This window comes from Melospiza georgiana, chromosome Z (genome assembly GCF_028018845.1).
Source record: "Melospiza georgiana isolate bMelGeo1 chromosome Z, bMelGeo1.pri, whole genome shotgun sequence".
Lineage (NCBI taxonomy): Eukaryota > Metazoa > Chordata > Aves > Passeriformes > Passerellidae > Melospiza > Melospiza georgiana.
The window spans coordinates 23,015,408-23,043,089 of NC_080465.1; the positions used below are offsets into that span (position 1 = coordinate 23,015,408).

A 27,682-nucleotide genomic window follows, 5' to 3' on the forward strand; every position below is an offset into this window, starting at 1 on the left:
TTCATATAACAGACCTGTGCCTGTACATTCTTAATCTAATCACACCTCGATCTTAGTGATGAAAGACAAAAACCAGAGAGTTGGGAACGTCGCTCAACTCTTGAGGCGCCGGCGGCCCTCCGCTCCGGGGGGCCAGGCCTGAGGGCGGGCCGGGCTCGGGGACCGGCGGGTCCGCGCTCCGTGGGGCGGGGCGGGAGCGGCCGGCGGGAGCCACCTGCCCCCAGCGCCGCCCTCCGCCCTCCCCGGGACCGGGACCGCGCCCGCAGCTCGCTCAGCCGCCGCCTCGGCCCGGGGCGAGGCTTCCTGCGCCGCCGCCTTCCCCGGCAGCCAGCCCCGGGCTGCGGCCGCCGGCGGGCGTGAGCGGGAGATCGCGCCTTATGCAACCGGCTCAGGGAGAGGCCGCCGCCGCCTCGCCGGCAGCAGCAGCAGCAGCGGCAGCAGCGGCGGCAGCAGCGGCGGCAGCAGCAGCCCGGTGCTGTGCGTGAGTCCCAGGGCCGAGGGGGGAGAAGGTGTCCGGCCTCAGCCGTGCGCGGGCAGCGCAGGCACTCCCGCCTCGCTCCCGCCGGGCCGTCCCGCAGGTGCGGCGAGGCTGAGGCGGGCGGGGGCTCCGGCCGTGCCGTGCCGTGCCGTCGGAGCTCCCTGTCTCCCTTGCTCCTGAGCGGTGTTGGCCCGGGCGTCCCGCTGTGGACGAGGTGAGGGCGGGAAGAGCTTCAGCCCGTGCCGGCCTTCGCCTCTGCGCCCTGCCCGGCTGTGTGCCCGGCGGCCCGGCTGCGGAGAGATGCGTGGCTGGGACGACCTTTACCCGCTCCCAGTGCCGCCCTCCTGGGTACCGGGGGCTGCTGTCGGGATTCTTTCCTTGCACTTCATCCAGAAACTCCTCTTCCCCTACTTCTGGGCCGACCTGAGATACCTGCTCAAAGTGGTGACCTATGGGGCGAGAATGGAGATGTACCGGCTGCAGGGGAGGGTTGTCACTGTCCTGGACAAGTTTGTGAAGCTGGCGGAGAAGCAGCCCCACAAACCGTTCCTCATCTACGAAGGGACAGTTCACACCTACAGAGATGTGGACCGGAGGAGTAACAGGATAGCACAGGTCTTCCTGCAGCACGAGGCTCTGAAGGAGGGGGACACGGTGGCCTTGCTGATGGGGAACGAGCCAGACTTCATCCATGTGTGGTTTGGACTGGCCAAGTTGGGCTGCGTGGTGGCGTTCCTCAACTTCAATGTCCGCTTCAGATCTCTCCTGCACTGTGTCAGTAGCTGTGAGCCCAAGCTACTGGTTGTGGGAGCAGGTAGGGTATACTCCTCATTCCTGCATCCAAAGCTTTTAATATCACGTCTCCCACATACCTGGCCCTCCAGATTGTTTGTTGGAAACCTGATTTAGAAATGTTCACAGAATGAAAGAAATACGGAGCTGGAGAAGGCTTCAAAATGTTATAAAGCTTCAGCCTCTCTGGCAGAATCAATTATATCTCTGCTTTGTGAACATCCATTTAACTTTTTATTAAAGAATGTGTATTACAGGAGAGTTTTCCACATCTGAGTACAGCCTGTTCTGAGTGTTTAGTTGTGTCAGTAAAAGTGTCTCTGAAAGCATTAAAATTACCCATTAAGAATAATTTCCCATTACTTCTCAAACAGTCAAATTTAATCTTACTTAAGTAATGTTCTTTATTCTCTTGTACTACCTGCCCATCTTTCTACTGATCAAACACACTGCAAAACTGGAAGGTCTAAACTTGGACTGTACAGCCTCTGCTGTTCAATTGTTTGCAGAGGTACGACAGTTTTACAAGAATAAAATTTTGGAAATAGAGTACATAGGAGGTTGATTCATAATAACAAACTTACTATTGGTGTTGCATTGTCGAAGAAATTGCTGTGTTTGAATAGGTAGTGTGTGTGGTGCAACTTTCTGGAGTATTACATTTTTATTAAATACTTCAAAAGAATTTAAAATCTTGTTGTAGGCATCCTGCTCATTGTATGTTCAAATTGGGGTTAATTGTATAAACTGAAGACAGATCCAAAACATTAACTTGCCAAAACTCATTATGATGAAGTGAAAGTGAACCTTCAAGGCTCAAAGACCACACAGAAGCTTGACACTTGATTGGAAGAAAATATAACTAAATATTGCATATTATTTGTCTCATATTGTCCCTTCTCTTTAAAAATGTTGTTTCAAGTCTCCTTTGCCTTTTTTCTGTTGCACACCTTCTTGCTTTAATACTGTTACACAAGTTGTGGGGTTTTACACCCATGACACCTAAATGATAGAATTTTCTTCCATCTGATATCTACTGCTATAAAGCTGTGTTTTCAAAAATTTTTCTCTTGCATATTCTTAAATTATAAATCTTCTCATTCTGATTCTATATGGTTTCCTAGTTTAAGATGTTTGGTAATTAGAACAAGCCAATGAAAACAAAACCAATTTAAATATAATCCACATACATGATAACAAGAGTTCTGAACTGACAGCTTTTCATTTTGCTTTCTTAATTAAAAAAAATCTTGTTTAGTTTCTTCTTATGAATATGTACTTTTGAGTGTATGGATTGAGGAAGGGAATTAATGTTCAGGAACTTTCTGCTCGTCGACTGTGGAAAGGGAGAAACTTTGTATCAGAGCTTGCATCTGAGAGACGTTTTTATTTAAGTTAGAGGTAACTAATGGATGAAAAACGCATTTGCAGAGCAGCGCTGGGAACTGTGTTTCTCGGGTCTTAATTTGCTACCAGCAGCTGATAGTGAGAGCAACTGTGTTGAACTATGTTCTTCTGGGATTCTGCCTCTGCTCTCAAGGGAAGAGCTGTGTGCAGACAGCTGATACAACACAAATACCAACAAATTAGTCTCTCAGCTGGTATTTTACATTTTGGACTTCTTACTTTATTAATGGCTTTTAGTTTCTGCTGTAAATCTGCTGGTCCCATGAGCCTTCAGGACTTAGAGGCTCATTTTTTGTTTTTATCTGTGAAAGAAGTTAAAGTTGCTATGTCCTTAGCTATTGACCATATAATACAGTAGCCTCTCCAAAGGAGTCCAGGTTTGGCAATTGAAAGTGTACACACAGACCAGTGGCTGTGAGGCCTAACTCATACCACTCTTGAAAGAAACATATTGAACCTAATTGTTATAGATAATAATTTCCCCCTGATGTTCATAAAAATTTCAGAGCAATGTTTAACAGTGGGATTACACAGTCAGCTACATAATTCTTAGAAATCTATTAAACATCTTTTTGTTCAGTGTTATTGTGACTGTCAAGGGATTCTTCCTCATCAATAAACAAGAGTTGTTCCTTTTCCCCTTGTGGCACCATTTTCACAGAACTGTGGATAGTTTGAATGTGGTATATATTTTTTTTTACGAAGCATTTACACTACAACCGATCCACTTGTGGTCTAACATTTGTCATTGCCATAGACAGGCATCATGTCTGGCAATTGAGACTGTTTTTTTAAAATCAGAGAATAGTATGTAATGGCAGTATTTCTGGATAGTGAAATTCTTTTAAAACTATGTAGGTTTTTTACCCTCCACAAAGAAATGCAGGTTTACTTAGCAATTCTATTTCTTGCAATGGCTAGAAACTATATCTTCAGTGTTTTGGATGACCTTTGGTCTTATTCATGGACTGCAGCACGGGAGAAATTATCCCCTTAACAATTTTACTCCCTGTGTTCAGCAAGACCAAATTTGCTCTTGAAATTCTTGTCTGTAACAGCACATTAAAACAGGAGCCTATGTACAGGTTCTACTGTTATATCTTACTGTATATCTAGTTAATATTAAGGTTTCATTTATGCTGAAGGGAACCTTCAGCTGCTGCCTGAAACAATTCTCACTGATGATAGTTTATGGCAAAATCTTCCCTGCTCAGACTGTTGATGTAGCCTCCTTTTGTGTGAGATGATTGCATCTTGAAGATTTTTTGTACCTCATTTTCAAAAATGCTTTTATTTCTTACAAATGTGATACCTCCATACAATTAGGTTTGATATTATTTATGGTTGCATTGTCTTCCATACCTTGTTCCATTTTTCATGTTGCTTCTTATAAGAGCACTCTCATATGCCTTTTTTTACTCCTAACTTTTATTGTGTGTGTGCCTGCATATTTGTCAGGCATTGTGGCTTGGTAAGCCCATCCAATTAGTATTGTCTTTGCTTCAGCACTTGGAATCAGACTTTCTTCTGATCTGACAATTCTGTCATACTTGGATTGCTTTTTCTAACTTTAGTTCAGAGTGTTTCAGTAGTGTTTAAGTTTTGTGGATTTGATTTTGTCTTAATGTATTCTATGAACTCAGCAACTGAATGTTTTATTCAGATATGTTATAAAAAGCCCCAGATATGTTATAAAAACTTCAGGATTTCTTTCTCTTGTTGGTTTCCTATATGAAATGGCTATCTCTAAAGTGTGGGGTTTTTTCCTATGACACTGATGGTCTTTTAATTAATTTAGTGCAATCAAGTACATTTTTTTGTCTTCCTGTCCAGGCTCTGGCTAAAAGGCAAATATGGATTCTATTATTTGCCAATATTTAGTCTTTCTATTCCTTCCATTTGCCTTTGTGCCAGAGAGACAGAGTTTTTTTACTTTAACTTCTCTCATTTGTCTTTGTTCCCAGAATATTTAGCTCTTGCTTTAATTTGTTGCTTAACCTTTTCACACTTCCATTCCCAGAAACATTTTCTCCCGCCACTCCCATTTAGGGGAATGTTTCTTGAAAGAGGTTCAAAAGCTAGAGTTTCAAACTGCATTTTTAATAAAACAGTAGTTAACTAACTTTTATGTCAATGAGGAACTTGTAAAAGAGAAAGAAAGAAACTATGTTCTTCTCTCTCTGAAGCTGTTCATTCTTACTACAGGTTACCAGACTATGCCCCCCTTAGTTGTTTAAATAAGCTTCTGGTTAAACAGAGGAGGCGCTGCCTAAAATGAAGACATCTTTTAAGGTGTTATGTCCTTTTTGGTGCATATTTCTATTGATCGAAGACTTGCTTGAAGAAGGGATTACATTGCATCTGTTCTATCATTGTATCTATAGCAGTATCTACATCAGCAATAGTACTAAACAACACATACCGTTCAGTGAACCACGAGAAATGCACAAATGGAATTTATTTGCCAGGGCATCTCTAATCTATTCCTACTGGGAAGAATTCAGCCCAGAGTAGGACATCCCAGATTGCCATCATGACTTCTGATGCAAGGATTCAGCTGTTAAAGGATTGCTTTCTAAACTCCATGAGATTGATTTACATCAGTCCTGATAACAGAGGCTATTAAAGGAGTGTACATGCTGCATGGACACGTGTGGGCAGTGTGCTCTACGTGGCTCTGCTTGAGCAGGGAGATCAGACCAAGGTGACCTCCAGAGGCCCCTTCTATTCACAGCCGTCTTGTGATTTTGCAGTTCTGTACAGAGATTTGTCTCTCAGCTGTATTGCATTTTTCTGGCCAGAAGTTTTTACTCTTGAGGCACTAGCAGTGCTTTCTGCTGCTGCTGCTGGGTGTATTCTGAGCTTGACAGAAGCATGTCTAAATCCTGGAGAAAGACAGTAAGCAAAGTATTTTTTGAATTTGTAAATTAAAGTCAGTTGATGTTACATACAACTAGAAGTCTCATCTGTCATGTTAGTCACTGAATGAAATAAAAGAATGGATTGTATGGAAACAACCTTTTCTTTTCCATTTGGAATAAAAAGTTATTTAGACCTAAACATTTAGAAGAGGACTGTGGAAGACACCTGCTCTGTTAGACACCATATCTCTGTGATGACTTGCTCTTACTCTAGTCTGTGTCTTGTCCCAGATGGTCTTTGGGGGTAAAAAAGAGCTGACTGTGATTTGCAAGGTGGTTTCTATTTTGTTATTCTTACTGCCTTCAGTGGCACTTCAAGACACCAGCACTGATCCTGAGCTGCATCTGACTTTTCTGCTATTATTACTTTGTGAGAAGCCATGCTGAGTCACTTGGGGAATCAAGTACAAGTAACAATTACTTTCTGAGGCCAGACAGTGTGGGGAAGAGTCCGGACTTGATATAACTTCCTGAACATATCAGCCAGGGTACACATCAAAGTTATGTAAGAACCATTTCTTGGAGTTTTCTTTCTGAGTAACTTTCTGTTCAGTACAAACTGATCTCATAATCTAATGTATTCCTTTCATCAGCGTGGGACTGTGTCCTTGCCAACAGCCTGCATGATCTCTCTGCTAGAAAATAACATAAAAAACCTTTGTGCAACGGGAAGCCTGGGACAGTAGTTCAAAACATATTTTCCTTGCTTTCTCAAAAGATGTAACTGAGTTATGTATTCATGTGAATATAAAGTAACAGTTTCACAAACTTTTACTGAATGATGCTTTAAAAGTAAGACGAGAAAAAAGCAAACAAAAGCAAAAAAACATATCCATCCTGATAAATTCCAGATATTTTTTCCCAGTAGGAGCCAAATAACTAGCAAATGGCAAACATTTGTATACAAGCCATGTAAACAGCACAGATGGAACTTGCCAAATTTTGTATGAGGAGATATTTCTCCCAAAACAAGTAACCCAAAATCTGAATATACTTTTGTAGTGTAAAGAGTAAATAAGTATTATTTGGGTAAAACTCTCAAGTTTAAATAGCACAATTGCTTTACTGTAATTGCTTTTCTGTATGAGGTGCGCATACAAGGTGCCTCTAGAAATATACAAATTATAGCTCTTCCAACAGGGCTGTGTCTTCCTGACAGGTGGAAAAGATGATATGTAAAGACTAGACAGCCCTACACAATGTCTGGCACAGAAGTTTTCTGTTTGGGGAACAAAATGTTAATTGACGATCATTAGAACTATTATTTGGAAATATGTTGTTACAACTGAGAGTCATCTCCAAACATCCCATCTCATGTGTGTTCCAGAAGTAACTTTCAGTTTCTGACACTTTAAATACAGCTGTTTTAGCTTACCTTTTTTTATTCAAGAAATAATTTATTATTTATTCTGTTCTGTGCTATCTACTGAGAAGTTTGTTTCACGATAACTTTTAATTACAAGCTGTTCATGTAGATTCCTGAGCACAGAAGAAAAATTATGCTGTGTAATCATTTAATTGTTCAATAGCAGTAAAAAGCTCCAGAGCCACTGGTTTTAAGAGTGAGTGTTTGGAGAAAAAATTACAAGTGTGTATGTTTAATATGATGATTAATCTTAACTATTTTGGGTAGATATGTTTCAGTCTACCAAAAGGGAACTGTGTCCTCATGTCATTTTTGAATCTTAAATGAGTGCGTCTGCAGGGTTGAAATTAATAGTTCCTATCTTTCTTCCTTTGCCGCACAAAAAGGGGGAAAAAAGAAAAAGAAGAGGGAAATCCTCTTCTTTTTGACAGATTTGCATTGTAGGTGAAGCTACTGCATTAATAAAGAATGGTGGAGAATCTATATTCTCTACTTTTGAAAACAGAAATAGAACACCAGCTACTTCCAACACCCCTGTTTCTTTTGCTAGGTTCTACACAAGCTCTCCTTAGTATATTTGAGAGACATATATTCATAATAGGAAGACAAAGTCAGTATGAGATGGTAATATGTACATAGTTATTCCATCACACTTCATTGATAAATATGTGTTAGAAGCAGTACAGTTGTATTTTTCTATTTATTGCTCAAAAATATGCCATAATTCCATAATACCACAGCTAGACAGAATTAACATGCCAAGGAACCTTGACATTCATGGCATCAGGTTTCCTGCAGTTAATACTACTGTTATTGATATTATTTTTTGTTCAAATTTTTTCACTGTGTTGCTGTCTAAAGTGGGACTGTACTCCAGTGATTCAAACCGCATCTTTCAGATTTAAAGTTATTTGGGTGATTTCTTCCTGAAATCATTCTGCAGTACTAGGAAGTTAGAAAGCAAAATTTTTAATGTTACACTACGTCAGATCTATTTGCTAAATGTTCATAAAATATATAAAATTTGTACTCTGTAGGCTTTAGGTTTGTAAAACATGTTTAGTTGATGATAGTAGGCAGTATATCTGTAATAGCAATTGTGTGTTATTAATTAACTACATCAGTCTATCATTATTAAAGCAGCTTTCTAAAAGATTAAAAATCTTCAGTTGTTTTGGCATAAAATTTATGCATATGGTATCCATATTTATTATTTGTGAAGTGAGTTTGGAGTTGACATCAGGATTTCAAATATTGGCTCTGGCAATGCCTCATTGTGAGGTTCTGGGTGAGTCATGCCAACTTTGTTTATTCAAAGTTTATTCAACTTTATTTATTATAAGAACTGAGATAATAAAATAAATTTATATCCATAGGTTTATTTGTAAGATTAATTACTTAGACTGAGATGTATCAAAGCCCTAAGGTATAAATGAGTTCTACTGGAAACAGTATTGTTCCTGTTCTTGGTATGTTTCCTGGATTAGTACTTTAATGACTGTGCAGTTTTCTGAGAAAGTGACATTGTAAAAATGCTTCAAAATATAAATACCAAATAGGTTATTTAAGGATTATATCTTCTATATATTTTCTTTTTTATTTACTCTGGGAACTGCTCTCATTGTTTCTTTCCTGATAAGCCAACAGAATAGAACTTAGTTAAACTGCTGTTTCTTTTTAAATTAGTCACTTCTGTGCTTTTGAAAAAAAATTAGTTCTCAAAAGGAGATTGCTGTTGAGGGCATCCAAGGAAACCTGTACTGTAATTATCAGTTATGCATATATCTGCCTCAATGGATTTCTTCAAGATTTATTTGAAGTTGAAACTTAACCACATTTCATTCTAGTCTTAACAATGACTAAGTGTTACCTAAAATCATGTGGACAATAGGAGCAAATAATCAAGGCTCACAAGTTTGCCTTGACAGCTAGTTGATCATTCTACTATGGGATGGGATCAGCGGTATTTTTAGCATATTATATCTTGTTTTCAGTGGATTTTCATTCTAGTTCATTGTTATTTTATTGAATCTATATCCATGGAGGTGACTTGCATTTCTTTTTCTATTATAAAAAGTAAAACTTTAAGAGAAAAAATACTTTATTATCTAGGTTTATGAAGGCATAATGGAATTAACATAATTTCATGTTAATTTTTAAGATTTGCTTGGAACGTTGGAAGAAATTCTTCCTAAACTTCAAAAAGATGTTAGTGTTTGGATAATGGCCAAGGACTCCACGTATCCAAATGTGCATACCCTTTTGGACAAAATAGAAGCCGCAGCTGAAGACCCTGTTCCAGTTAATCGATGCTCTGCCAACACTCTCAAGTCAGCTGTGTTATATATATTTACTTCAGGAACAACAGGTACAGATCTTCTAAAGAGTCCATGTTTTCCTTCAGCTTACATCTAGAAACTTGATTTTTCTGAAACTCTGGTATCTCAATAGCAAAATGTCATGTTTCTCATCTAGAAGCATTACTATAGAAAACTGCTCATATTGGGTTTCTCTTCAGTGGTTTATGGGTTTCTCTTCTTTATTTTTTCCTGCCACATTGTACAAATACAATGAAAGGCTTTACCTCTTATTACTTCACAGCTCAGGTGTTTATAAAACATTGCTTTTTTGGTCAGTTTACAATCATAATAGATAGTATTTTGTGACCACATAACACTCCCTAGCTAAAGTTATTAAGATTTTTACCTAGAACTTTAAAAAATAATCTTGAAACACACAAATAGACATTTGTTTTTCTTACATTAAGTCGTGTTTTATGCAGGTCACTGTAGAGACAGAAAATAGGATTAAGTTACTAGCCTTTTAGTTTAGAAACAGATGTCTGAATTGTGCTCCAGCAGCTAAGAAGCTAATACTTAAAAAAACCTGATCACTGACATGAAAGGCAGCATTGTTTTTAAGCTGAGTGGATTGGCATTCTCATTCAATTGAGTGCAACAGTTTTAGCCACATGAAGATTGAAAATACTTATGTGGTTTGAGGCTTTGTTCCTTCATACAAATAATAATTTAATTTATTTGCTTCAGGTTCTCAGGAAAAATTAGGAGATAAGAACATCAGTCTCCAATAAGTTAGGAAGTTATAAATATTGTCAAGAGATGAGGTTTTATTTGAAATTCTACTAATAGAACTATGCTTAAGCTTGCTTGTTAAGAGTTGGGAGTTAAATTAGCTTAAAAAAATTACAGAATTATCCAGATGGGATGATTTTGTTCTTACAATTAGAATCAGAGTATCTGTGTGAAGTCTCAAGTTTCATTTATGTAGAATTTGAAATATTTCTGAAACTTTGTATGAAATACAAGAATTTACATTGAATTTCTATTATGTACTATGTAACTAATATCATAAAGTTTGTGTAGTCTGAAGAGTATGGAATAACTAATTCTGAGTTACTGAACATTTCACATGTTTTGACTGATAATCTTAGTTAAAAGAAAGGAGTGTTTTGCAAAGTCTGTAGTAATCTGTCTGTAAAGGCAGAAGTAAAAACTCAAGACTGTAGAAAACTTCTTACTATAAGCAATTTATTGCCAACCTAGGCATATTCCCTTTTCACTTAAGTGTAGAAAAGTGGAATAGCCTGGAGGAATAGCTATCACCTCTCCACAGATTATACTTCCAGCTCTAGCTAAGTCTTCAAATGAACCGTAGCTTTGCAGAATAGGTGAGAAAACTTTGTGAATCATTCTATTTTTTAAAGTATTGAACTGTTCTCACCGTTCATCATCAGCCTGACTCAGCCTGAAATTTGTGTGTGTGTTTGAGAACACATATATTATGCAAGATCACATCCCCTACTCAGATTAATAGGTGAAGGGTAGTAGCACAAGAAGCCCTTGCCTGAGAGTCTGCATGTTGCTGAAGACAAGTGCTGTGCTGAACTTGAGCAAACTCTTTCAGAAGAACCTAACTGATGTGGTCTTCTCACAAATTTCTTTCTTTTTTGTTAATTCATCGTAGGCTTCGTAGAGTTCTAAAACAAATATGAAGATGTCTGATTCTTAGATAAGCACCCATTGTGTGACCTATTCCATGAAGATCCCATGCCTTTCTTATTTGCCTTACTATCACTATAACTCTTGCCTGAACAAGATCTGGTGTGATACCTCTTTATGTTAAAAGAGGTCCATATCTACAGTACATTTTTTGTCCCTTCTTGCTTTCTATAATTTGCTAGCAGCAAACCAGTGAGTTTCTTCATGTTTTCACTTATTTGAATGACTGTGACATCAAACTAAATAGCAAAGAGATGAGGTTACAAACTGGTTAATCTTTATATAAACATGCAATATTGTATTAAACAGACAGTTGTCTGTTTAGGTTGTCTAAAAAGATGGTTGACAATTTGATTACAGAAGTAAAAATTGACTCTCTTGTGATTTTAGAGACTTCATACAGATTCCCTTTAAGAAATGCTTTAGTGCATTATTTTGATTTTATTACAGGTCTTCCAAAGGCAGCAGTCATTAGTCATTTACAGGTTCTTAAAGGAGCTGCTGGACTGTGGGCTTTTGGTGCTACTTCAGAAGACATCATTTATATTACTCTGCCCCTTTATCACAGTGCAGCTTCTCTTCTTGGCATTGGTGGATGCATTCAGCTGGGTAAGGCTTGTTTGCTTTTGTTGTTAATAGAGAATGAATTATTATAAAATGTCTAAAACATGCTTAGGTTCACTAGCCCTAGGGAAGCTAATGCTTTGCTCAAATTCAGTGAGTAGTCTTTTTTGGAATAACTATGTATTTTGGGGAGAGGGGATGTTTTGTACTAACAAGTGATCTCTACAAGCTCTCTTTGTGGTGAAGAATTAGTTGTCATGATTTGCATCACAAATGTTTTGACTTCTTCATATTTAGGTCAAAAGGAGGCTAAGAACATATATAGTATTTTGGCAGTATGTATGGTGCATTAGTGTATGTACGACTAAGCATTGTACAGTAGAATAGAATTAAAATGTATTTGGTGAACTTAAAATATTGACAAATACATTGACTACTACTGACTGTGCAAGCTTTTTCATGTATTTTTAAATCCCTTAACTTTTTATCCATTTGATTTGTGTACTTTTACTTTTGTGTTTTAACACTGGCAAAAAATCAGATGTATTACTGAGACAATGTAGGTGTCCTCAATGGCTCCTTTCTAAAAGATTTATTTTATTATCAGCATTAATGAATATATCAGATATTATCAGCATTAATGAATACTTTCTTGAGAAATAAGGCTTCAGTGATACTCACTTGATTTACTAATCAGCCTGAATCTTCTGGATTTTTCAGCTTGAAACGCTTGAACACAAGAGTTCATGTTAAACTCTTAAAATATGTTACAACACCAACAGTGTTGTAAGAAGAGAAGCTGACTTGTTTTTAAGCTCTGATCTATTCTGAGACATTGCTGTCTCAGCCAGGAGGCTGATTTCCTCTGCCTTCTTTGCCTACCAGGTTTGAACACATATCTTCAAATAAAACAGCTTAAATACTGCCTAGCTCTCTGAGCAAGAGAGTTTTAGTTCCTCAGATAATCTGTCTTGTAGCTAAGCTGCCATGTGGAGCAATTGCCTGATTTCATTTTCCCTACTGTTTCCATAAAGGTGCAACCTGTGTGTTAAAAAAGAAGTTCTCAGCTAGTCAGTTTTGGAATGACTGCAGAAAGTACAACGTGACTGTCATCCAGTACATTGGAGAACTGTGCCGTTACCTTTGCAATCAGCCAGTGGTAAGTGGAATCAAAGTGATGCCTATTTGTCTGTCAGTACATTTATTTTTCTTCAAGTGGATATGGTAAAAGGGAAATTAAACTGTATTAGGCATGTACTTCTGCCCTTCCTTTTATGTGACGTTCTGCAAATATGCGGTGATATGTAGATGCTTAAATAAAAATAATGGCTTGAATCATGAAGATATGCTAAAAGTATTATAAGGAACAATTTTGACAATAAAAACTGGTTCAGTATCATCTGTGATAAAGTACTGTTTCATGGAATTTTGCAAGGTAAGTTCAAACAACCAGGAGTACTTTCCAATGCCTTTTCTAAATTTTCAGAACTCTTTTCTTGGCACCTCTGTATGTCAGAGGTCTCATATTTTGTACACTATGTTTTAGCACTGTTTTGTTTTGCGAAATGTGCATATTCTGAGACCATCTAAATAATATTTTTAAACTTAGAAGGGGCTTGGTCTAGGTTAGCAGCTTTTTGTTCAAAGTGAACAATTTGCTTTTTTTTCCAAATATAGAACTATTCTAGACAACAAATATTTAGCAGAACAGAAAGAATTTTGTGAAAATATACAGAAGTTGGATGCAGTGCAACTGTTACCGCTTTGAAAAGCCTCCCTTTGCCGCTATCATAATTTCATTTTGTTATTTCACAAAAATAATCAGTGGTTTATTTCCTTTTCAGTGAATCTTATTAAAATGACTCATCTCTTAGGAAAAGGTACCAGAAACTCAAAGTATTTAATTTGAAAATTATTAACATCATCCTTAAGCAGTATTCTAAAATAAGGGAATGCAAATCAGTCTTGTTTTGCAACAGAATAATAATTTGCATTAATATCGGAGTTGCTGACCAAAGAATGGAAAAGGTCATTGGATTGCTTTTCCCTGAGGAAAATTTTCAAAAGTATATTTAAGCAATGTAGTTGTGGGTTATGGATCCAACTGCTCTATCCATGTGTACCCCAGTAAAGTAGAAGTTCTTGAATTAAAGGGAGCATGGATAATGGCCTGGTGAAGACCTCTGGTGCTGATGAGAAACCAGAATACTGATACCTTCTCTGATTGTTTTTTGTGTGGTTTTTTTGTTGTTGTGGGGTTTTTTTGTGGGGGGTATGTCTTGGGATTTAGTTTGTTTTTGATTTTTATTTGTTTGGGGGATTTTAACTTTCTAGTAAAATAAACAAAAACTTAGTCGATAACAAAAAATCAAGTTATAAATCATAAGAAAAAGTCAAGGCATTGTGGAGGCATAGTTTTTATAAATTGTGGGGTTTTTTCCTCCATTGTAGGCTAACTTGATTGCCATAACATCATTTCCCTTCTCACCAAAACTTCGTAACTTCTGCTGTGTTTGCAGTCTGAGATATTAATTATTCCCTTTTTCTATTCTCTTACTGTACAGGAAGAACATGACTTCTTTTCACACTCCTTTTTTTATGTTAAAGCACAAATTATAGATTAATATACTTAATTTGTCAAACAAACTCTTCTAATTTTCAATCTTTACCAAGCTACTGTGAAGTAAAAGCAATTTTAAATTGTTCAAATAAAGTCATTTCTACCATCCTTAACTATTTATATACTGCATACAGTGGTTATATTAACTATAATCATTAACTATTCATTAACCATATAACTATTCTATTTGTTAATTTATGTGTTAATTTTCTAGGAGCTGGCTTATCTAAGCTCTCTCATCTGTGAGGCTACAGGGTTTTGTTTTGTTTTTACTTGCTTGCTAAGCCTCCTCAAGAAAAATTCAAATTATAAAACAAATCAGTTTGACAGCTAGGTACTTGAAGAAAAATACTAAGTATCTGTCATGTTAAAACTGGAAGAGAAACATGTTCGCACAAATAAGTGGAAGGTTTCAAAATATCTTATGCAATTTACTCTTAGTTTTCAGGTAAGCAAAACAATTGCCTGAGTTGGATTCCCTATTTAAGTTTCGTTAATGTAGAAGTACAATGTATGCTAGCAGCATGAGAAAGATATGGTGCATTTTAAAGTTATGTCAGGATATTACATGGGCACTGTTCATGAGATTGGAGTGCTACAAAGCCCTTCTCATCAACCCAGATTAAATCCATGGCAATTACCTTATTTTCTTAATTTAATTTAATGTTTCTTTAACACTAAACTTGAAATAAATGGTATATTGTTTGCAATTGGAGTCCATGCTGTGGCCTCAAACTTCATAAATTCTGAATTGAACTTTGGGCTAGTCTTTGTGGTAGCATGTAGGCTCTTGGCTGAGCTTTCCCTATTGGTTTTGTCTTGTTTAATCATTCTGCCTCCCACTGATATTTGCAAAAGTTCTCAAAGACTCTTGCAGCAAATTTTTCTGAGGTTATTCTGTATCCAGTTTGGTTTAGTAATCTGTTGTCTGGAAAGAACATTTGTTAGAAAAGGAAGTTATCTTTTTTCCTTAGGTACAAGTACAAAAAGATCTGGCTTTATGTGACATTTATAGATTTTGCTGGGTTTCCAAGTGAGTAATCCTCAAGCCTGTCCTCTTCCAAACACTTCTTCTGCAGCATTTTGATAGTAGGAAAATACAGTTACCAGCATTGATGGCTAATAGCCATCAGCAGCTACAAAACGGATCCATCTGTAAGATATGAGCATGACTACTCCAGTGAAGAAGAATATTTAGAAAATTGATAAACTGGTCTTGCTGGCTGACATTGCTGAAAGTCTCTATTAACAGTGATCTGAAAAACTACAAGAGTATGGCGTAGCAGAGCTCCCTGTATTGCCTCTTAGCAAAAGCCTTGGAATGCTTCTCTTCTAATCCGTGGATATATTTTCCTTAGACACTTGCAGCTAATTTAAATTTTAGCATCTGAACTGTAAATGAAACCTTCCAAAGGCAGTTGCAGATTTATTTCAAATTTGACATAATGATCTATTTAATAATGCATTGTATCCTGAAGCTTTTGGAAAGAAGGGAGTGGTAATGCAGTATCTCCTTCCTGCTTTTCTGTAAAGAAGACTTGCATCCTGAAAAGTGTTACAAACAGAGGTTAGAAATCAGTGTCCTTAACCATTATGTCATGTTTTCTACTTTTGTAAGCTGTGATGCAGTGTGACAGTATTTGTCTGATTTATGATACCTTGCATGAAATAGGTAAGCTCTCTATTAAAACCAGAGCTCACTTCTGCTTCTATTCAAAGTCTGTGTCACAAATAATTGTATCATTGCTTACAATTTCCCATTTAATATGTGTCCTGTTTTATGTCCGCTTGGTATTGAGACAGGGTTATCCTCTGGCACAGGTAATATTTCTTATTTCCTTGGGGTTACCTAAGTGTATAAGACCATGCTTATCAGCTCTCAGACTTTGTTTTGTTAAGCTGGGGCAAGACAGTCTCTCTAATAGATACAGTTTGGCCACAGGTTCTTTGGATAGGATTAAGCTCTCTGAAACTACTTCAGAGAAGATGCTTAGGATTTATTGTGTTAAAAGTCTTCTGTGTTAGAACAACAGTAGTGAAGAAGGTGAAAACAAGGAATTCAGTGCTACTGGGATAAGAAAACAGAATGAATATTTATTTCCCTACAGTTGACTAAAGTGTTGTGAAAAGTGATGTAAGGATGGGGTTTATGTAGTTAGATAGCACTGTCTCTCACCAAGAAGCAGTTTTCCTTAAAGGAAGGGAATTTAATGGTCACATAAGCAAGGAGAAATTAGTCACTAGGCACTCTAAAATGCAGGTTTTACTTTTAATCACATTTTATTTCCCATTAAAGTTTAGTTCAATTTATGTTTGGTACTGGAAATTGTTCTTTCTGATGTCCTTAAAATGTAGAGTGGAAATGTGTTAAACCCCTTGCAGGTTTTTGACATAAATATTTTATTGAATACGCTAAACCAGTAATGTGACACAGTTGCAAACAGCCACATCTGTACCTTCCTTGGGAAAGCTTCTAAGAATCTCTACGTGTCATTAAAATTTAATTTCTAGGGGTGAATTTTGCAATTTGTTTATTCTTGTAGTGACCTAACCTTTAAAAAAAAAAACCTGAAGCCATCTGCACATAAGATATCATTCTTAATCCAAGTATTTCTTACTGCAATATCAGCAGTGCCTAAAATAAAATTGAACATTGTTTGTACATACTGTTAGAGAAAATATAACTTTTAGACTAAGAACATACCCAGCAGATCTTAAATTAAAACTTAGAAAAGGCCATGAAATTTGGAAGCTTGTATTTTTTTCTCTCTAGACTGTATCATTTGACCTTGTAAAGAACAGACTGTATGTCATGGCAAACATCTTGTTTTCAACTGCTATAACTACAACAACAGTATTATTTTAAAGCCATTTGAAAAATGGCTTTAAAACAGATTATAAAACCACCTATTTTTCTTAGTGTCTTCTGATACTTACAGATACTGGCCTACCTCTCTTGGTACCCACAAATGGTCCTGTATCTATTTTCTCATCCTCCTCAGTAATAATGGTAAAAGGTTTTGAGATGTTCTTCATGGAAAATTGTTTCTGTGATATCTTAGGAAGCATTAGTTTTTTATATACAAACAGCACTGAAGGCTAGTTAGAACATCAACTACTGATTCTAGCATGGTGGATCATGACCTAAGAGGTCATACAACTTGACCAATTTCTCTCCTTCCAGTTTTTCCTAGACTTGTCTTTTGGGTTAAACAAGTGGAGTCATGCTTATATTAAAGCCTGGAAATCACAGCCATGTTTTCACAAAGGGAAGCTTCATATTGCTCACAGAATAGTGTGTGTAACATGCACCACAAGAAATAATCTGTATGCGCTTTAATTCTCTGAACTGACCTTTGAAAGGTTTTGTGTGATTTGTTTTGACTGGTGTGCTCCTGGGACAATCACCAAAAATACAATGCTTCATATTACTGGGTGGAACACAGACAAAAGTGACTTTTTTTTTTGTTTCTGAGGAGATGGGAATACAATTAAACAAAATATTTCTTCTTTGAAGAACTGATTGAAGAAATCTTCTTCTAGAATATAATTCTAATAGATTATCAGGAGATTGATTATTAGAAATGGGGTGAGAATGAGCTATATTAAATAGCAAGCTACCAGTTTCTGAACTAGAAAGATGTGTCCTTTTCCTAATTTTATTGTCCTTTCTTATAGTGCATCTCTTCACACACTTCCTGTTCTCTTTTATTTGTATTTTTAAATTTGGGTATGTGTTTTGCTCAAAAAATCTAGTTGCAGTTTATAATTAGGCATTACTAAATAATGAACATGGATGTGCATCTTGAAAAATATATCTGTAATAGTAGAGTATCTCCCATCTTACAGTCTGATTAACTACCTGATGCCCCTTTTTCAGGGCTAATGTATCAATAGAGGAATTGGTGAATGTGTTGTTACATACACACCATGTAAATACTTGAATGCAAATCCTGTCTCATCTCTTATCATATTTTATATTTAACAGATGTTTGCATTCTCAGGCCCTGAGATTGCTTTCAGTTTCATCAAGGGCATGATACAGAGAACAATTCATGCTTCCTTTCCTTGAATTATCTTTGCTTCTCCCCATTTGGATATTCCTTGTGCAGAAATAATAAAAGAAGGGCAATGAACTTGTTTTCTTGTGTTTGTTTTAAGTAGCTGCTTTAAATGCAGCACATTTTTATGTAGCTGCAATCATGAATACTTCCTGCATCAGTTAGTGTACTGCTGATAACACTCTAAGAGGCATTTAACAACCGCTTAATCACATAGATATTCCAAGTAATTTATTGAGAGCACTTAAGGGGAAAAGACTGCTGGATGAAAAATCCCAGGAATCTGGTGTTTAATGTAATAAGGCAGATCTTGACTTGTCAGTTAGTTAATATATGTAAGAAACAAGCATGCGAGACAGAGACATATTGTGTCAAACTGATTTATGATGTGTGCAGATGTTTGGTACACAGTTCAAAGATCCTGGCAGAATGAATGAAAAAAAATTCCAGGTGTATGGTAAGAACTATTCTTGCATATTAATGCATTGATGTCAATGAAAAAGATATTGAAAAAATGCTTCACCTTTATTGTTAGAAAGAAGTGTATGTAAACTGAACACCCATTTTATTTAAGAATCACTCTGAATTAAGAAATTAAAATCAAAGTGCAGGAAAATAAATAGACATTTTTGGAAACATTGGGAAAATGTTACTACATTCTGTTGGTCTAAACTCTCTTGTCCTAACTATCTGTGGAGAGCTATTAGTAAATTCAGAAACACAAATCATAATTGAATTGTCAGAGGACATGCAATTTGAACTTATTTGTGGTAGGTGACCAGGGTAAGGCACTGAGTCCTTTGTAAAGGAGATTTTGTGAGGAAACACAGCTTTTAGCGTAGGAGGTGTTAATTTGGTACAGTGTTTTTGCAGTGGGCTAGGAATACGCATGCACACAATTACTGCATACCAACTGCTGCAGGGCAGCTGGCTGACATGCCACAGCTTGATCAGGTGTCACGAATGGCCCAGGCCTAACAGAGCTTTTCTGCTGGAGCAGAGAGAGATATGTTAGGTGACTCCTTGGATTTCCTTCTACCCCTTTATTTATTGTACCAAAGGTAAATTAAATGCCATCTGAAAATGGTAGAAGCTCAAAGCCTATTTGGTCTAGTCAGTTTAAAGCATGAATTTCTGCATATTTATTTTATTTCTTTTTTCATTAGGACACTCTAAGTATTTGTCATTCAACCACGTTTTTGTAATTTGTTTGAATTATCATCTCTTTTCCTTCCCTTCTCCTGCTTGCAGCATTTGATTTAGTCTGTAACTATTCAGCCACCATGCCCATGGATACCAACATGCCTGTCCTAAAAGCTGGACTTCGGCAGTGATCTGGACAATAATATATGTGACGATGTTTGATGTTAAAAACAGATGACAGATCTTAGAATGGCTAACTCTGTTTTATTTACTGTGGGTCACTTTACACTGGCAGTTAGTTACACATAAAGCTAACATGAACTAATGTCATGTATTAGTTATAAAAAAGGTAAAAATAGATAAAATATTTCTATATTAATTTACTCACATGTAAAACTAATGTGAGTAAAACTCACTGCTTGAAGTTTCCCTAATTTTAATAATTTTCACCATAGTTATTAAACCTGCCAGGAGATGAAATGACATATAGTTTTCATTCTTACAGTTGAAAGACTGCTAAATTCATGACAGTGTTCATGTCTTCACCAGAAAGCCCTGCTCTTCATGGAATCTTGCATTGACAGACAGGTACAGCTATGGTGGGGCTGACTCACAAATACAGCAGTTGCAGCAAAGCAATCTGACAGTGGATCTACCTGAGTTGTGAAGAAGTGAATTACTCCTCTACCTTTTAAGAAATCTGCTTTCTGTGACCAGTTTTTGATAACATCATATACCTTCTTTGTATTTTTGCAAAAAGCCTGACTGCTATGGCAGCATCCCTTCCTGAAGTGAAGTTGTTTTACATTGTATTGTTGATGTTGATGATAGGTGTTAACATTGCAAGCAAAGTGGGATGATGTAGTCCTCTCAGGACTACTCTGCATCTTTTCAACTAGAGAAACAACTTTCTGCAGTATTAATATAAACCAGCCAAAGTAGTGTGAGAAAATGAAATTACTGCACTTTTAAATGATATGATATTTGTTCTTTTGGGAAAAAATCCCAAGCACTATAGTCCATGTAAGCCACTGTCTTCTGGTTCATCCTAGAAGATGAACTAGACTAGGAGAAAACCTATCTTTTCAGCAAACAGCTATCACTGCTTTTATTTTTCTTAAAGAAAAATAGTAGAAGCAAAGTTTTTTTTTATTAACTTGGTCTCTAGAGGTTTTGAATGTTCTTAGCCTGATGAAAGACTCAATTACTGTGTGTATATATATGCATATGTTTGTCTTTTCTGTTCATTGTGGAACAAAGAATTTTCTTGAAAGTGTCTCTTGAGCTATTTTTTGTATCTTAGCAGAGTCAGTAGATTTGAATAATTCAGTGGCATCAGCAAGAGATAACTGTAGTTTGGCTATGGACACATTTAAATTTCACATTTCATTTCAATTTAGCATTGAAATTTCAAGGAAAATAACCCACTTCGAATTTTATGTTGAGCTGACAGAAATATCCTAAAATTGGTGAACAATTTTGTGGAGGAAGAAAAAAACATTAAAAACTTTCCTGATTAAGTTCAAAGTAACACTGAAACATTTTAGCGTAAAAAAATATTATTGTTGTTCATTGACAATATAATGAATTTTAATATATAATATAATAGATGTTATTATTTCAAGTATGTAAAAACCTACACTGTTGCATTGTGATACTGTGTCTGAAGTTGAAAAAACAAACCACTGTAAAAAATAACACCTATGGGCAACTTTTGGATACTTTGTTCCAGGCTACATCCATGTCAGATTTTAGTATTGTATAATGCAGCATGTTAATAATGATTTGGCATTAAGTCAGTGAAGTATGTCCTTATGTGTTTAGAAATTACTTTCACATCTAAAGATAGAAGGGAAAAAGCAGGAATTGGGTTCTTGTAGAAACAGAGTTGTTAGAGACCAGGGGAGGCTAGTGAGTGATGTAGTTTTGAGGTAAAATTGCAGGATTATGCCTCAGATTGTAATCTGCCAACATCTACCTGCATCTAGTGAAATCGGTACTTTGCTTGCTGAATCATTTCAGCAAGAGAACCTACTTTGCAGAAGGAAGACTCGAAAGATGAATGAATACATTTTTATCTTTCTGTGAGCTACTGGTTTTGAAGAAGGAAGAAAACATAGCGGTCTTTGTGATTTAGAGGAGCTTAAAATTCCATTGTGTTTGCAATTTTTTGTTACAGTAGGAAGAATTCACATCCTTGAAAAATCTAATTTGTCCAAGACATAAGCCTTGGAGAAGCACTGCTGTCTATGCACTCAGTTGATGTTTTACTGGTTTTGATATCCAAATTGTTCAAAAGATTCCTGTTTCACTCAGCTGACCAAATCTCTTCACAAAAATAATTTGGTATGATTTTATGTGAGACTAAAGGTGTTCAGATGGATTTTTACTGTAAAGCCATAACTAATTAATACTGGTTTGGTGGGGCGTGGAGAGGGGCATAATATAAAAGTAGAAAATAGAAACTCTCTGTTTTCTACAGTACATGTATGCAAATGTATACATATATGAATGTTTGAAAAGAATGTGAACATGTGCAGACGTGTGCATTTGTTTATGGAGAGGTGTTTGCATATGTATGTATATAGGAGTGTAGGCAGATAGAGGTGTATAGACACAGTTGCAGTGGCAGAGTGCCATGCATTTCTGAAAGTATGTGGTAACAAACTGTACCTATGTATATTTTGAGCTTTCTCACTTCTAGAGCATTCTGTATTGCAACTTGAAATGATTGAAAATGGAGTTGTAGTTTAAACTAGGTGAAATTAAAAGAAAATAAAGCCAAACAAATCCAAACAGTGTAGATACTTTGCCTTCTGGTACTTCAGCTTAAATACGATTGTGTTCTAAAGGTGGTCCATGCAATCTCAATGTTTGGGAATGTATAAATAAAATTAGAACATCTTACTGAATTTGATACATACTATGGGGTTTGTTATGGTAAACATGGGACTTGACAACAGTAAAGACTCAAGATTACTAAGAAATAATGTATTCCAGTAACATTGAACAAAACCTTGAGAGTCTTAATTTTGAAAAAAGTATGGAACATGACTCATATGCAATATGTGGGAAGAAAAATATTTTACAAGTGTGTGAAATCTGATTGTTTCCTCATAATCAGTCTGAAGACAGAAGAAAGTAACTATTCATCTCTTCTGACTTTATTCCCATGACAGAAATAATTCCCATCTTTCTCTGTTCTTCCCAATTTTTTAATTCCTCTGGGGAGTAATAGAGTGAGACAATACAACTTTTAAAATACGGACGTGTTTATATAAATCATTGTAGTAATTTTTTCAGGAAATAATTTGTTTGTTCAACATGCTAATAGGTTTTAGATTGCAGCTTACTGCTTTGCAGCTGTCCACCAGCTATGCCAGCTTTCTTTAACTTCTTGAGTGTTATGTTTTCTCCTCTTTTTTTTACTGGATGTATTCTGAAGAAGGTACGTTTTTCCTGCCATGTATGCACCAATCAAATGCAGTTATCAGTATACTATAGTTTAATTTTCTTCCCTTTTTTTAACAGAAGGAAGGAGAAAAAAATCACAAAGTCCGACTAGCTGTTGGAAATGGCGTAAGAAATGATGTATGGAGGGAATTTTTGGACAGATTTGGTGCTATTAAGATCTGTGAGTTCTATGGTGCTACTGAAGGAAACATTTGTTTCATGAACCACACAGGAAAAATTGGATCTGTTGGGCGCACCAATTTCCTCTATAAGGTGACTATTTTTTTACATTCTGTTTAGTAGGAGTGCTGAAAATTTGTGTTTCTTAGTTGTAGTGCAGTCCTAAGTCCAAGACAAATTTTCTAGCTTGGTTTTTGCAAGTTAGTTGATCCTCTGTAAAATCTTGGCACCCAACACAGCTGTACACTCAGCAGAAACACTGAGATTTTTTATGGAGTTCACAGGAGTCAAAAAGGCCTTGGCTCTCTTCTGAAAGTTTTGAGTAATCTGACAGCTGCCAAGTATAGTTTCAGGTCTCTACAACATTAGAGGACAAAAGAAAAAAGTTCGATTTATTTTAATATATAAGAACTCCTCACTGCTGAAATAAGACTACAAATTTCCTATTCTGATTTAATGTTCTACAAATTATAGTTAGAGATGTGTTTATATAGTATGTTTATATTTATATTTATATTCTGCTATGTAAATATTTGGCATACATGGCAATTAATAATAATTAATATATTGCAATAATTACATACAGTAGCATATAGACATATACAAATTTAATAGATATTTTATACCTGGAGGCAACCTCATCTAGCCAGTATTAGCATTTAGAATTGTTAAAGATAACCCAATACATATATAATCATTGTTGAGGTATTGTGACAGAGAATACTAGGCAAGATGATTAATTTTAAAATGCTATACCCAGTTATCTACAGTAGGTGTTTGCTATGTTCTAGGCTACTGAAACTAGAAAAAAACCCCATTCTGTATTTCATCAGCTTTGAAAATGGCAGTCATATATTTTTGGGAGGAAGATTACATGTTATTTTTATCACACATTATGACTTTCCTCCATCCTTCTGAGTAAATTAAGAATTTATTTATGCGTGAAATTCACAAGGGGACTTTTTCTTTTTGATCCTGTAAGGACAGTCTTTTAAAAGCAATTTGAAAGTCCCAAACAAAGTAACATGTGTCCCAACCTTTAGCTAATAATATGAAAGATGTCTAGTCTTTTTGAAAGAAGATTGCATACTTATCATTATGTTGCTATTTATGCCAGTTTTTACTCTTCTTGAAATAAATAGTACCTCATGCATTGCCTGGAATTTTAAATTGAGTGATACCTATCTATATACAAGTCTATATACAAGTCTTGTTGACTTAAATGACATTTGTGCTCCTTAGGAGAACTGATAACAAAATGTCCCGACAAAACTTTTTAAAGGAATAATGTAAAACCATTGTTTTATACAGCAGAGGTATCTTCTGATGCCATGTAAATAGGTTTCTAGGCAGCATATGTTCCAGGGTCCTCAGCTTCAATCTCCATCACCACAGTACAGTCACTCCACAGACTGCTTTACACACTGGGGCCAGAGGAATTCTTCATTTCTTGTACAGAAACTCAGACTACAGTGAGGATTCTGGAACCACTCAGAAAACACCACAAGAGCTAGTGTGTTGCTCAGAAACCACAGAGACCTCAGGAATTTTAGCAGCTGATTCCACTGATTCTCTGTCCTACATGTCTGATGCTCCATTCAGTGACCATCCAATGCTGTTGGCTATTTCCAGAAAGGTCCAGAACTGCTGCCAGAAATCAGAGATCTGGAATTTAGAGAGTAGTAAGTGAACCAGGAGCCTTATAGCTGATGTTAATTTTTGCTTCGGACTTTTCTAAGCCTGATGCATTATAATATTACAAGATTTTGCATGTGTTCCAAACTTGAGTAAATTTGTTTTCAGTATTACAGAACTTTGGTCAGATTTTTGTCATAAGTCTTAACCTTTTGGAAATACTTTGTGAAGTCTACAGCAGATAAAGGTTAAAATTGAAACTACCTGCATATTTATTTAATCATCTGTATTTTTAATTAAATAGTGTGGTGATTTTGCAAGTGACACTAAATGCATATTTTAATGCCATACATAAGTTCATTTTTGCTTATTTCAGGCATTTGTTCTGGGTGGTTTTTTAATACATTTTGCAGCTTGCAGGTTACTAAACAATGCCTTCTGAAGTGTAGCTGTTGTTTGTTTTACTTCAGTCTATGTGACATCCACTAGACAACTAGTGATATGTAAAGGAGAGCAGCATAATTTCTGATTTGTTGACTTGTGAAAAACCTTTGCTGAGGTTGGAAAGAAAATCTGTCTCCTGCTGTAAAGCAGACAATGGCACAGAGAAGGCCCAGCTACCCAATCACTAAAATTCGTTGTTTCTTCAAATAAATGCTACAACATCTTTTGGAACATTCTCCTGACACACAGGACAACATGAGATAATCTTTAACATGCTTTCTAGGGATTTCCTAAACACCTATTTCTAGAATAGAAAGAAACATAACTGAGAAAGTGGGAAAAATAGGTTTGTGTGTTCATATTTTTGGTATACTGAAAGAGAAGGATGAAACTTACTCTCTTCCTACAGCATAATTGCAGAGCTTGCAACAAAGTAAATGCAGTACAAAGCCCTATGGATACAGGTGTTGGGAGTATAGAGGGAATAATAGCAGAAAGTTTCGAAGTATAACAGTTTTAGGGGGGGGAGGGTGGGGGGAAAGGAAAAAAAATAGGAGCGCATTCTGTTGTAGTGACAATGACACAGTTTGTAAAGGTGCAATACAAAAATTACAGCTTTGACTGGCAACCTGAGTTCTGAGTGAGCAAAGTAACTTTTCTACCAGTAACTGCTAAGGACTGGGGATAGATGCTTGTGATAAATATTAAGGTTCTACAGAACACATTTATTTTTATAAAAATGTTGGAAGACATAAGGTAATAGAAAGAAACAGATGACTGTTCCAGCAGTTGGCAGAAGTCACTGTATTTAAGATGTTAACTAAAAGAAGTGCTCTTGTTTGCATTTCTTTCTTTTCACTCTGTGTTCTTTATATAAGAGGGATTGGTTCATGTGCTTGAAAGCCTCCCTGTAGAATATGAATAAATCTTTCAATAAAGATGTTTACATAGAGTCAATGAACAGAAAAGTAGAAGCCTCTGAATAGCTTTTCAGCTGGTGAAACTTAAAATGTTTTACCAAAAATACAATGTCTTTATTAACACAGTAATATAATAAATTACTGTTGAATCTTTTCATCTGACATACATCCGTGTCTAGGTAATGTTAATAATAAATTATTTTATATATGAAATACATTATGTCTGTATGTATATAGATGTGATATGGGAAAAATCTTGAAGAACCTCAATTGTGTCTATCAATATATAAATCTCTTTCTTATACTGAAATAAATTCTGAGTGATGACAGACAACAAGGGAGCTTGGGATTAATGAGATTCAAGGAAGCTTGTAAGAAGGGCTGAAAATAACCCAGGCCACGCTCACCTGAAAAGCATTATGTAAACAAACAACAAAAAGAAACAAAACAAACAAACAAACAAAACCCCAAACCAAAAAAACCCCACCCAAAATTTATTTGTAAAAATAATTTCTCATTATTTTAAGTAAAGATACTCAAAATATCACACGAATCCAAATCTCTTACACAAAATTGTATAGATAAAAATCATCTTTGAGCTGAGGAACATTTCGATCTTAAAACAAATCTTAAATAATTTCAACATATAAAATGGCTTTCACACAGCCATTCAGAATTAGTATTATGCACTTCTTCATGCAGTCACAGAACTTGTGGCAGAAGACAAATTATTTTTTTTAAAAATAAACAAAGTTAGTTTTAAGCAAATTTTATAATCCTGGAAAACAGTTCAAAGGAAGAATACTGATGTGTAAATCCGAGAAATGGATGCACCTAAGTTCATTGGCCAATGAAAATTAATGCTGTTTCTTCTCCTTTTACTAATTTTGAGCAAAAATAATCTAAAGTACTAGAAGTGTTTTCTAAAGTAGTATATTCTTACATGTTAGGATTCAGTTAATATCAAACATAGCTTAAAATATTTGTTTCTTGGTTTTGTTTACTTTGGCTCACAAAGTTGTGTGGAGTACCTATGTCTCTGCTCTTTACAGCGTGAATAAGGCATTTCAAGTATACTTTCAAAACTGTCTCTAAGGTGTGATGACACTATGTTCTAACTTTTTTTCCTTACATTTCAGTTTTTAAAGATGCTTGAAACTAAATCTAGTACATGTAATGCTTTGTTTTCGAAGCTGATATTGTCCAAAATAATTCAAAAATACTTCATCTTTAAAACCAGTAATAAAAAGCTTGTGATATCTATTTTCTGGTAAAGGTTCTCTGGGCATTCTCTGCAAGTTGAAATGCTAGGAATGTCAAAACTACTTTCAAAACAATATTTAAATTCACATATTTCCAATCAATTAAAAAATAAAGCAGGTGAGGGAAGCTGGTATTAGATAACATCTGGGCAGCATAGTAGTAGACAATGTTGCACATTAATGCACTTTCATTTTCAGCTTGCTAAATGATGCTTTTTGTTTGCTACATTATCTTGTGCTTCAGAGAGTAAGATGTAGATTAAAATGATGAATGTTGCATGCAGTACTCTGAGAAAATAATATGGTAATGCTTCAACAGCTCAGGTCCTTGTCCCATTAGAATTTAAATAATGAGGCGAACCAAAAGTTAGTCTGTGCCCAGACTAAATACTTTGCTGTGGGGCTTTCATTTTCTAG

The 27,682-nt window shown here is 36.1% G+C and overlaps 1 protein-coding gene across 2 annotated transcripts in view; it reads left to right on the forward strand.

Moving 5' to 3' along the window:
• Positions 1 to 616: 616 nt before the first annotated feature.
• The window catches only part of SLC27A6 (solute carrier family 27 member 6), a 40,588-nt gene continuing 13,522 nt past the window's right edge, over positions 617 to 27,682 (forward strand). For both annotated transcript variants that reach the window (XM_058044408.1, XM_058044409.1), the window contains exons 1-5: positions 617 to 1,292; positions 9,126 to 9,332; positions 11,434 to 11,592; positions 12,582 to 12,706; positions 22,903 to 23,097. In XM_058044408.1, coding sequence (XP_057900391.1) covers positions 779 to 1,292; positions 9,126 to 9,332; positions 11,434 to 11,592; positions 12,582 to 12,706; positions 22,903 to 23,097 — 1,200 coding nt within the window. In that variant the 5' untranslated portion in view covers positions 617 to 778. The remainder of the gene's footprint in view (positions 1,293 to 9,125; positions 9,333 to 11,433; positions 11,593 to 12,581; positions 12,707 to 22,902; positions 23,098 to 27,682) is intronic.